Source organism: Mauremys reevesii, linkage group 5 (assembly GCF_016161935.1).
Source record: "Mauremys reevesii isolate NIE-2019 linkage group 5, ASM1616193v1, whole genome shotgun sequence".
Taxonomy (NCBI): Eukaryota; Metazoa; Chordata; order Testudines; family Geoemydidae; genus Mauremys; species Mauremys reevesii.
The window spans coordinates 71663504-71676350 of NC_052627.1; the positions used below are offsets into that span (position 1 = coordinate 71663504).

At 43.4% G+C, this 12847-nt stretch overlaps 1 protein-coding gene across 5 annotated transcripts in view; it reads left to right on the plus strand.

The window, feature by feature from the left end:
* The first annotated feature begins 7745 nt into the window (after positions 1-7745).
* GALNT7 (polypeptide N-acetylgalactosaminyltransferase 7) overlaps positions 7746-12847 on the plus strand; it is a 102947-nt gene continuing 97845 nt past the window's right edge. Inside the window, exon 1 of one of the 5 annotated variants that reach the window (XM_039541202.1) lies at positions 7746-8349. In XM_039541202.1, the coding sequence (XP_039397136.1) occupies positions 8224-8349 (126 nt within the window). In that variant the 5' untranslated portion in view covers positions 7746-8223. Of the gene's footprint in view, positions 8350-11856; positions 11970-12847 lie in introns of those variants that run through there. The other 4 variants (XM_039541201.1, XM_039541200.1, XM_039541204.1 and 1 more) reach the window with 4 other exon arrangements.

Consider the following 12847-nt stretch of genomic DNA (forward strand, 5'->3'; position numbering starts at 1 on the left):
ATGGTTTCACCTTCTCCAACAAAGCATGACAGAACAAGCAGTTTAGCTGTAAAAGCTAAATTAACAAATAAGTTTAAAGGTAGTTTTGTCAGGTTTTTTGGATCCAGAATTTAAGATGTGTTAAGAGAAACAAAATTGTAATGACTGTTTTGGGGTGTTTTTTTTTTTAAATTCCATGTAAATCTGTCTAGATTTTCACATTCCTTTAGAGTGTTTGAAACACCAGTCATTACTGATAATTTTACTGATAGTCTAATGCATAGTAAGACTCTTCAAATCAGTTATCAGTTGTTGTATCATCACTAGTATGAAACATGGCAACAAATGTTTAACTTTTTTTTCCTTTAAAATATGTTCAGCTATGTGAAACTAAAGGAAAGTAATCCATTTTAAGGCAATGTCTTGGCTTGGATCCATGCGTAAACTCCTCGATGACACTACACTAGGGTTACATCCTAGTTTTCCAGTTCTCTTTTTTTTTTTTTCTTTTTTTTTTTTAATTGAGCCTCCATCCTCTGTCCTGGCAGATTTCTCAAAGAGGAAATGTCCTGGATTTTTACAGAGCAAATGCCTTAGCTCAGAAAGAGCCCTGACTAGTCTGCTTCATGATTGGTCCCTGCCCTGCATCCATAGCTAACTGGTTCATTCCTTTGCAGTCACAGCTGCCAGATCCCACTGACCTGGACCCCAGCTCCTAGCCCTGGGGAGAGGGGCCTGCAGGAAGATGCTGACTGACTGTCACATCCTGGGTTTGCACCATCCACCCTACCACTGTGACAGGGAGTGACACTGTCCCCCACCTCCAGTGAGTGCCCCTGCTGCAGATACCTCCATCTCTCCCCTCTGTTCCCCACCCCCAAGTTCTTCTCTCCCACTCCCCCACACAGTGTCCTTTTTGGCAACCTGAAATATGGTAACCCTATTCCACAAGAGTGCTGCCAAGAACAGGCCCTATGAAATGAAGATGGTGAAGCCACTGCTCCTGGAACACACACAGTGTACATTTTGGGGTGGAAGCTCAAAAATTAAAGTCTAACTGATTGTAAAAGTGTATTCAAAAGTTAATACTATGCCAGCAAAATAAGGAGTTATGCATCACAAAAGCAAATGTTATCCTAAGACTGAATAACAGTGTAAGTATGATAAGAGGAAAATAATTTCTCAGCAATGTATTCTGTTAATGTCATTTTAAATTAAAAGGCTAACAATTATCCCAACAGCCACTAAGGCTGAAAAACAGGATAATGAATTATCAAAGTACAAAAGCTAATCTTAATATGTGAAACAACAGACCCTAGAAATAGCATACATTGACTGGCACTCTATAAACATCATAGATGTGTTAAAGCAGCGTTTCTCAAACTGGGGGTCCAGACCCAAAAGGTTATTGTAGGGGGTACGGTGTTACCCTTACTTCTGTGCTACTGCTGGTGGCTGCACTGCCTTCAGAGCTGGGCAGCTGGAGAGCAGCAATGGCTGCTGGCCAGGTGCCCAGCTCTAAAGGCAGTGCTGCTACCAGTATCAGAGCAGTAGTAAGGGGGGCATTTTGGGGAGGAAGGGAGGTCACTGCAATCTGAAGTATTTTCAAAGAGGGAGCCCAACAAAATTTTTTTTGAGAACCTCTGTGTTAGAGCATCAAAAACTTTCCTTATAGGAAAGGAATGTAATAGGTGTTACAAAATATATAATAGCCATCAGTGCTTGGTAATTAATGAGCAATAATTAGGATACTTAAATTACTCTTAGGTATGATTTTGCTTGAATTGAAGTCGTTCCTGTACATTCTAAAGATTGTACTGTAGTATAAAGCAAGGCACTCCACAATATATTCAGTTCACTTTCTGTTGTGATGGATTGAAATATAAGATGTTAGTAGTGATGCTGCAGGAGGGAAAATATGATTTAGGTACGACAGGGGCATGTTGGACTAAGTTTCATGACCAGTGTTAACACTGAAAAATATATTTTTAGAAGTGACAGGTAGCAAGATGCATTATATGTCAAGAACATTCACAGAAGTAGTGAAATAATGGATAATTTTGGTGTGAGTTGCAATGCAAATTCTATGGATTAGAATGAGAGAATAGTAAATGAGAATTAAGTTAGTGTCTGCTACAGACTATTAAATCAGGATGACAGAGTAGGTAAGATGAAGTGCTTGTGAATTAGATAAAATGTCAAGACCTGGAGCTCCTGATATTGCCAAGGTATCTTCCAGAAAACCACCTACTATTCAAAGTAATATGAAATTAAAAGCCTGTAGCTCAGTTAGTTTTAGACTTTTTATTATTTTTATGAACACAGACATTCTACCTCACCTATCATTCCATATGCCAACATGAAGTCTGCTGAATTATTCCAAACCATGAACTGCTTTATTAATCTGGAATGCCTTCACACAACTCTAGAATTCAGCATCCGTTGCTACAAGGAACTATACCATGTTTTTCAAAGAAAATCACTTACATGTAAGAAGGCCTCTCCGCATAGCAGAGATCATGCAATGATCCTAGGCCTGATAACAGGATACTCCCCCCTGTCTGAACTCAAGCCTATTTACACAATAGGAAGTCTGAAAAGCACTGCAGAGAAACTGAGCTACAACCTTGACCAATCCAGTCTCCTTTTGGCTAGTGAAAGTGAATTGAGAGCAACGGGATCCCTAATAACTGAGATCATCAACCCTTAGGGCAATTCACCACTCTCTCTAAAGCAAGTCACAATTTGGCCAGTATTTAAGAAATCATCCCTTGGAACAACAATCTTTCCATCTATTGCCTCTAGTATCAAACCTCACAACCTGTGTAATTGAGAAACTCACCAAGGGTTGCCTCCAACTCTACGCCAGTACTGTCAAGGTTCTGGAATCTTCCTTGGTGTTAGTGGCACTGACATGGATCTCCTCTTGGCCAGGTAAATCTGTTATTTTCAGTGGGAGATTTGCTGTGGATTAAGTGTAGTATATGAATAATTTTGTAGACCTGGTTCACAGACAATAATTAAAAATGCAAATAGCTCTCTTTACAGAAATAGCTTCACTCCCACTCGCTAATTGATGGAAGACTCATAGCAATATGTAATAAGACTCACTGAGAACCAACGCTACCAAAAAAAGTCAAATTGTTTTTGTTTTCAAGGGTGATGACTGATTTGTAATAAGATTCAAAACAGCATTAGCGGGAGGCATAGCCAAATGATTGAAACATACCACTAGGAGTCAGGAGATATGTATTCTGTTCCATACACTCCTTGTGTGACACAAACTTTTCCCTACTTCCCCATTTGTAAAATGAGGATAGCCATGTTACCTTTCTACATGGGAGATTTAACTTGTATAAAGTACTTTGAACTTCTCAGGTAGAAGGTGCTATTGAAGTGTAAATTGGAATGTTATTTCAACAAAAGTTAGGAGTATTGATATCAAAATTAAAATGAAGCTAGATAAACTTTTAGTTCACTTAATAAAGTGCTAAAATGTTTATAAATCTTATTTCAGGAAACAATAAAATAGGGGGGAAAATCAGTATATAGGATATTTCAATAAGTAAGTCAGTGTCTACTAGTTGACATTTGCCAACTTTTCTTTTTAAAAAGACATCAACTCCAAGGTTGTACATATACTAAAGCTCCAGTATCTTGCATAGTGAAATATCAGACTAAATGAAAATTCTGGCAGCTGAATTTAAAAAATTCCTAAGCATAATGTTGTGCTCAAGATAAAATTATTCTGATGAATTCCTACAATTCATTGCTGTTTTGAAGTGATGTGCTGTAGGGAGCGGGGAGTTGATGAGGGGGACAGGGGGGACTTGGTTTTGACCTGTGCCGAATTAAAACGGCAGCTTTAATAAATAAATAAAAACAGACCTAAAACTACTAGGAGATTAAACAAGTCCTGGTACAACCATAAGTACTGGTCAAGCATGAAAGGGTTGTAAACAAAACAACCCATCAGTCCCTCTGAAAAGAGGATCACAGTTAGGCACTAGTTCAATTTTACATACAGGGAAGCTTTTAAAGCACCTTATGTTTATATCCTATTAGTAGACCAGGTATTTTGTTTTTATGGTCATTAAACTTCATTAATAGCTTTTCAATAATTGTGGTAATGTAAATGTAAAGTGCTTTACTGCAGAGAAAATATGTATTCAGGACAACAGTTAACAAGTTTCAGAGTGGTAGCCATGTTAGTCTGTAAAGACTAACACAGTTAACAAATGTATCCAAATATTGATTTGTCAGATTCTAGCAAAATGCATAAAACTGACATTTTCTAGCAGCCTCGGTGCAGATACCATCCCCTCTAGTCCTTAGAAGGAAGGTGACAGAGTGGCTTAAAGGATTGGTAATAGGATACTTCACCTTTAGGTCACAGTAGGTCATTGGTTCAAGTACAGCATAGGCTAGTAATGACTAAAAATAATACTATTTGACAGCTATTTGGAGGCCTATGTGAAATGAATTGGTGATCTTAATACAATGCTTAGTAGACATGTAGCATGGAAAAATAGTTAAAATTATAAATACCTGGAAATCACTTCTAAGCTCATTATTATTTAGAACCTTAGGCGATCCAATCAAGATAGAGACCCCATTCTATTGGGCACTGTACAAATAAACAGTGGGTGACATTCCCTGCCCTGAAGAGCTTACAATCCAAACAAAGGTAGGAGGAAAAACAGAAGCACAGAGAATTGCTGTGACTTGCCCCAGGTAACACAGTAGATCAGTGGCAATGCCAGACATAGAACTGGGGACTCCTGATCCCACTCAAGTGGCCAGTCCACTAGACCACACTGCTTCCTAGGGGCATCTGCTTTGTAGCAGCCTAATGAAGCCATAATTCCTTTGTGAGGGGAAAAAAGCATGTTATCTGCCAAGTTGGCTGACATAGGGACTGCTGTCCTCAGGCAATCTGTAGGCTAGCTAATCAGGTGCAGGGCTTGAAAAATGCATTTGCCTGGGGTGAGCGTGAAACCTTTTTCCATCAGTTTCTGCAGAATTTAAACTTTCATTTTAAAACAATTGCTTGTTACAATGACCTTACAAATGTGAACTGAACAGGCCCGCTGACCGGGGGTAGGAATTGCTCAGATGCTTGGGTGATTTAAAAGGGCCCAGTGCAGCAGAGCTAAGGCAGGCTTCCTGCCCACCCTCGCACTGTGCCACTCCCAGAAGCGACTGGCATGAACTTGCGGGCCCAGGAGGTGTCTCCGCATGATGCCCCCACCCTAAGTGCTGACTCTACAGCTTCAATTGGCCGGGAACTGCAGCCAATGGGAGCTGAAGGGCCAGTGCCTGCGGGCAGTGGCGTACAGAGAACCCCTGCCCCTCCCCATGAGCTGCTGCCAGAAGGGTGTGCCAGTCACTTTCAGGAGCTGCCTGAGGTAAACGCCAACTCCCTGACCCCCTCCTGCACCCCAATTCCCTGCCCCAGCCTAGAGCCTGCACCCCTTCCCAGAGTCTGCACCCCTCCCAGAACCCACACCCCCTCCCACACCAAAACTTCCTCCCTGCCCCTGCACTCCAACCCCCTGCTGCAGCCTGGTGCAAGTGCATGAGGGTGGGGAAGAGGGAGGGAGGGAGGGAGGGGGGATGGAGTGAGCAGGGGGCTGGACAGGGGCATGGTCTCAGGGAAGGGGCAAGGCAAGGGTCTTTGGGTTTGTGCAATTAGACAGTTGGCAAGGACAGTGGAAGCCCTGGCCATGCCAGAAGACCACACCCAGCAGCTCGCTGGGCACCTGCCAGCGCAGGTGCATCACTGCCCAAATGTCAGGTGGACTGTGTCCACGTGGACACAATTTGTGCATGCATGGGGGCACACTGACTATTCTGCCCTGCAGTTGCTGTCGGGAGGCCTGGAACTGACGCAGTAGTGTCTTCCTCAGTCTGCTGACAGCCAGCTTCAATGATTCAGTTACTGAGCAAGCAGCAGGAGAGTGAAATTACAAGACTCTAGTCAATTTTACAATCACAGTGTGGCCAGCACTAAGACTGTAAATCATTTTTCTTCTGCTGCTCCTTGAGAAAGCTATGAGTTACAACAGAGGACAAACTAGAGTTGGTCATAGAAGAGGAGAGCAAAAAGAGACAGTAGGGAAAACCTTTTTTTTTTTTTTTTTTTTGCTGTAGCCACCATGGGGCTCTGAAAGATATCCCACCACTTTCACCCTTTCAAGAGCTGGAACTTCAAATTTAGAATGAGCTCCTCAGTGAGGGTCTCCACTCTTGTCTTTTATATTTATCTCTAGCTAGTAAGTATCCAGTAAACTTTTAAAATTCTAGATATAACTCTCACTGGAAAAAACACACAAAGTTAAGCACTTGTGCAGGTGATTGCAGGTTTGGAGTCTTTAACTGTACCTTTTAACTCAGCATTAACTTATTTAGTTTTTAGCATCAAGCTATTAGAATGGGGGAAATGTTAATGCCACTAACAGGGCTGTACTAGTTTTGTGCATTAACAGAAACTTCCGTTTCCAAGTGTGTAAAGCACTACATTTCCTTTTTTTTTTTAAATCTTCCAAGGGGAATCCTGTTCATATGTAATATCTTGTTCTACAGTAACTTATCACTCAAAAGGAAATGATCAGGATTGTTGGATCTAGACGATTCCTGCAGGGTGAACAGGAATTTGAAAAAAAACTCAGTAAACTGACTCTTACTGAATATACAAAAGCAGAACTGTTAAACAAATAAATAAAACTGTTTCTACATGACTGCTTTCCTGATAACTGCACTTGAACTATTATGCTCATTTTTCACAACTGTTGAAGAAGATAAAAACAGAATGTTTAACTTTCAGTGCAGTTCATTTTTATCAGAAGAGTGCAACTGTGGAATGATTGCTGTCAGGAATACAGGCCAAAATGTAAGAAAAGTCAGTGACTGCAGGAATTATATTGAATTTACACCATTGTTATTTGCTCAGACTGTGTACAATTTGTTTCTGGTACACTAGTTTAATACTATGGACAAAAACAGTATTCCATTTCAATGGGTCTGCTCAACCTGAATAAAGCAAAGCATATACTTTACGTGGTATTGACCTGAACATAGATATACAGAAAGTTATTTTACTTATTGCTGCAACAGCTAGCATTGTGTAGGTGAATATAGTTTATTCTTTAAAGTAAAAATACCTACAAGGTATTCATTCTTTTCAATACTTAAAAATAAGATTTGCCAAACACAGCCACACACATGCTAACTCAGTTTTAAGGCCTGACAACCTAGACTTGGTTCTTTGAAAGTTTTCACCTGTGAGGAGGCAGGTGCACATATCAGAGTTCCCGTATATCACATTACAAACATGCAGGGGGAAAATAAAGTACAAGTAGTATTTTATGACAAAGGTCTGGTCAGGGCCGCCCAAAGGATTCAGCGCAAATCAATTTTGGGGGCCCTTCCATAAAAAAAAGTTGTAATACTATAGAATACTATATTCTCATGGTGGCCTCTGCAGGGTCTGGGGCAAATTGCCCCACTTGCGTCCCACCTGCCCCCCGCACAGCCCTGGGTCTGGTTCAATCAGGCTGGTTCAATATGGTATGATGGTAGTTTTTAAAAAGGCAGATACAAAACCACTGTGGACCCTGTCTCTCTTTCCAAGCCAAGGTAAAGGCATAAACCCGGAACTCATCCCTTCTTCCACCTCACCAAGCTAGGAGTGGCAGCTTGGTGTTTGCACACCACATCCCAGCTTTACTCCTACAAGTCCACCTTCTTAGGGAGACGTGTGAAAAGGCAACCTACAGTCAATATGAAAAACCCTCAGCGCTATAAATCAGCCACGTGGAGCTGCTGCTGCGGTGACTTCCTGCTTCAGATCATTTGAGCTGTTGGTCGCAGCTCAGCAAGGAAAAGACGAGACGAGCAGCAGAGGAATCGGGGCAGTTTAAAGGGTAGAGGAGGGGAGGGAAAAGTTTGTGCCTGCAGCACAGTGACGGACTGAGCAGGGGGTGGCAGCAGCCGGCGGTAGAAGGAAGGCAGCGGATCAGCAGCCAGGGATCGGGGTAGAGAAAAGAGAGGAGCAGCAGCTGAGAGAAGGCGGCTGCAGCGAGCAGCAGCGGGGGCGCAACGCCAGGCGCGGGCAGGGAGCAGCGTGGGGGAGCCGAGCCCGGCTCCGGGCTGGGGAGGGAGTAGCTCAGGAGGGGCCGAGGCGGGCGGCGGCGGGAGTGGAAGCGGTATCAGGGCTTAGCGCCGGGGGCCCGGCGGGGGAGGATGCGGCTGAAGCTGGGCTTTCTGCTGCGCGCCGTGCTGCTGGCGGGCAGCTTCCTGGGGCTGCTGCTGCTCTGGTCCTCGCTGGCCCCCCGCGCCGAGGAGCCGAGCCCGCAGGGCAGGATGCGGGTGAGTGAGCGCTCCGGCGGGGCGGGGCGGTGGCTCCCCCCAGTGCGGGGGGACGGGGGTGTCTCCCGGCCCGCCTAGCTCCCTCCATGGGAGGCGGCTGCTCCCCCCCCCCTCCTCGCCTGGTGCCCAGGCTGCGGCCTGTGGCGTTTGAAGGCCCGACCGGGGAGCTGCGGCCCCGGGCAGAGGCTGCTGCGGCCGGCCTGGGCAGTCGGGCTCCTCACAGCGCCCGGGCACCGTGCCCAGCCGGCCCCGCTGCAGAGCACGGGTGGGGCGGGCTCCGCCATGGCGGCCACCCCGGGGATCGAGCCCTGCTGGGCGCCCGGGCCTGCCCTGACCCTGTGGCGCCGGGTAGGGGGTGTCCCGCCCGCCCCCAGGCGGCCGCTACCGGGGGGGGCAGGCTGCGGCCCGTGCAGCCCCCCGGTGCAGCGGCAGCCTAGCCCCAAGAGGGGTTGGCTTCGGTGGGTGTCTCTCTCTCCACCCCCCGGGTAGCGGCATGCAGCGCCCACTGACGTGTTTCTGAGGAATCCTAGGGAGGATCAGAGACATTCAATTGAGAAGGGAGATGAACAGGAGCCGAGGCTCTGGGGTGTATCCTGCACTCACCGGGGTCATTAGAGCGACACTGATCGCCCACAGGCTTTGGACGAGAGGGGAAGGGCTGTGTTGTCCTGCGCCCGCCGGTGGTAGGAAATGCCCTGCCTTCATGGCAGAAGCAAGAGCTGCACAGGTGTACAGGACTAGTTGTAGTTAATCAGGGGTAGTTGTAGTTAATCAGTTTGTCTGAGGCAGTCTTTTATATTCAAAAACAATGCCCTTACCTTGTTCGTTCTGGATAAGAGAGCACTGGCTCAGGTATATGCTTTCACTGCAGTAAACAATAGTTTGAACCATGATCTCCTAATTGTCAAACACTTGATATGCATCTCAGCCTCGGTACTTCTGGTAGAGGCCTTGCACCTCTGTATTCACTCCCTGGGAAAATGCACATAATAATCCTGGCCACTTTTAGTAAAAGCTACAGATTGCACCATTTTTGCCTAGGCCTTCCCAACTGAACTAATTCCTAACTGACTGGTTAGATTAAAGGCACATTTTGTTATATTAAGATAATTAATGTCTCAATTTAAACTTTGTAAGGTGTCCAGATACCCCATAATGCTTATGTTTTACCATGTATTAAAAAACAGTACACGTTTTCTTCTTTTCCCCCTTTCACAAACGTTCTTCATTCCCCTGTGATGTGGTATCTCTTATCTCAACGACCCCCATTGTGCTCCACCTGCTACAGACAGAGGAGCGTTTGTGATGGCGACAAGAGGAGCAGATCCAGCAGGAAGAGTAACATGAAAAGCTCTTGCTGCTGGCATGGTAGTAGTTGGTGTGGAGGCGGCAGAACAGACCTTGTTCAGGGCTACAAGTCCCCACAGTGGAACAGTAGCATGCCCTTTGATATCTAGAACAACTGACTGCTATTCTAATAGAATTTTGTTGTTAAAATATTTCTTACTGGTAGCTTGTAAAAATGCTATACTTAAGAGGTCTGAGAAACAAATGTGCATGCTCTCCAACTGCAGGTGTTATACGGCATTACTACAGTTGAGAATAAACTGACCTGCCCTTGACTGGATTCTCAGTAGGTATTTCTATTTAGATCATATCTTGTAAGTGATGCTCATCATGCTGAGGTTCAAAAGCTAAGTTTAAAGTAATCTTGGAGATCTTACTTTAACCCACAAAAGCAAGCAAGGAAATTTCATAGTTAAAACTAAAAATCTGAAATGACATTCTGGATTTCACTCATGCGGTGTTTGGCTTTTATAGCTGAACACTTTGCATAATAACCAAGAGAAAGTTAGTTTGTATAATTCTTAACTTGTGAAAATTAGCAGGCTCTTTCAAAAGATGTTGCTATCTTTTGAAACTTGTACAGTTAGTTGAATCTTGGCAGATATGGTTGAGATGATGGATTATAATGTCTCCTTTGGAGTTCTCATGGTTGATTAGAAAACTCATTTTCTAATTTCTGATCTGTCCTTCTAAAAACGTTTTTTTGCCTGTACAATAAACCCATGTTTAAAATCTTTAGAATTTTTACTTGCACATGAATTTTCTTGTCTATGACATTTCAGTTTAAATTCACTAAAATCATTTATTTTTAGTGCTTATGAAGGGTGTTAGACTTGACAGCTGTGGAAACTTGTCTCCTAAAAGAGTAGGCAAATCATGGGTAGTAGTTATTGAGAGGAAATGCAGAGTACACCTCTACCTCAATATAACACTGTCCTCGGGAGCCAAAAAATATTACCACATTATAGGTGAAACTGCGTTATATCGAACTTGCTTTGATTCACTGGAGTGTGCAGCCCCCGCCCCGGAGCACTGCTTTACCACGTTATATCCGAATTTGTGTTATATCGGGTCATGTTATATTGGGGTAGAGGTGTATATCCTCACAGCAAGGAAAACCCATGGCTGGGCTGTGCCCACTGGCTTGGGCTTGTGTGTCTTGGGCTGCAGGGCTGTTTCATTGGAACCTGAGCTCTGGGACCCTCCTGCCTCAGAGGTTCCTAGAACCTGGGCTGCAGCCAGAGCCCAGAAGTCTACACAGCAATGAAACAGCCCCACTGGCTGAGTTCTGTGAGCTGGAGTCAGTTGGCATAGGATGTCTAGTTGCAGTTTGAGGTGGCTCCTACTAGTCACTTTTGAGGTGCACTCCTGATGTGAAGAATCTTGCACTCTCTCTGTGTGCCTGTATTGATTAAAATGAGGACTATAGTGTAATGAAACTGCCACCTTTCACAAACACTGAATTCACTCAACTAAAAATTGCTTCTGAACTGAAACCTTATGGCCAAGTTTCTGCCTCAAGTGAATGATTATAGACAAGGTGGATGAGGTAATATCTTTTATTGGACCAACTTTTGTTGGTGAGAGAGACAAGCTTTTGAGCTTAGAACAGTGCTCTTCTTTGGGTTTAGGAAATGCATTCTGAGTGTTGCAGCTAAATACAAGGAGGAACAGATTGTTTAGCATAACTAGTTAACCTATATTTCAAGGGGCTATTCAAAGTGAAGTGGCCCATTAACACCTCTACAGTTGTGATGGAGGCAGGGGTTGGTTAGATTGTTATAGATTGTTGTAATAAGCCATAAAATGAATGATTAGTGCCAATTATAAAGCTCTGAAAACAAGAGTTTATAAACTTGGAAATGCTGACAGACCTTTAACTTAAGTGCTAGCACAGGGGTTCGCAAACTGGAAGTCAGGACCCCTCAGGGTCATAAGGTTATTACATGGGGGGTCATGAGCTGTCAGCCTCCACCCCAAACCCTGCTTTGCCTCCAGCATTTATAATGGTGTTATAAATTAAAAACACTTTTTTATATATTTAAGGGAGGGTCATACTCAGTGGCTTGGTATATGAAAGGGGTCACCGGTATGCAAGTTTGAGAACTGCTGCACTAGCAGAAAGCTGCTTGTTTACTGTGCATGCACAATTGCTGCTTGGTTCAAGCTGTTAGTGCTATCTCAGATCACATATAAGAAGACTGATTTGGAAACCACTTCCAGCTGAGGCATGTAGCAAGAGCAGGTCTGAAATGTGTGGATCTGGGGAAGAGGTATTCTATTAGTGGTTACATATAGATGATATATGCAGGTTGAACTACTCAGACTTTTAATTTTGTGATAAGCATTTAATCATACATTTTGGAAAACTACACTATTTCTAATGAAGACTTAAATGTGTTTCTCTGTGTTAAATACACTATCCAAGAGAGTGACTAGGTCTTAATTTATTAGTTTGGTGAATTGGTTATTTTGTTTAGTCACTTATTTTATGTATTTTGTAGTTTGTGTGCTTGATGCTTTATGTATAAAAACAAGGTCCATGCCCTGAAACTAAAATACAGCCAACACAAGTAGCAGTTAGTGGGATTTCAGCTCAGTATTTAGTATGCCCCATGGTGCAGGGGGTTAAGAATAATTTGGAGGAGGTTAAAGAGGATGGTTAGCGAATGGTGATTCAATGGGTGACATAGAGTAAAGCATTGAATTTGGAGTTGGTTAAGGAGACCAATGGAGCAATTGTGTAGTGCCCAGTGACCAGTCTTTTCTGTTTTCTTTTCTCTTCTTCTTCTTTTTTTTTAAGCAGATAAAAAAGCATGCATAAGACAAAATTGCTGATCTAGGAATGTTACTACATTTGAAAGTATGGTAATAACTGTTATGTTGGACGTAAATAACACTTGATGACACTATCCTGTATTTATAAAGAGATTTGTACCTCTAGGAATGTACTTTCGTTGTTGTTGAAAATGCTAATATTAGAAACACTGGTAATGTTCCAAATCTTTCTGAATGCAATTTATCATTAAATACATTGTCAGTGGTCTGTGGAACAGCTGATATGACTTAACATTTCTCATGTTAAACATCTATTTTGTATCTAAAAATTTGGAGGCGACTTATGCATTGATTTCCTATAACTTTCAGTTCT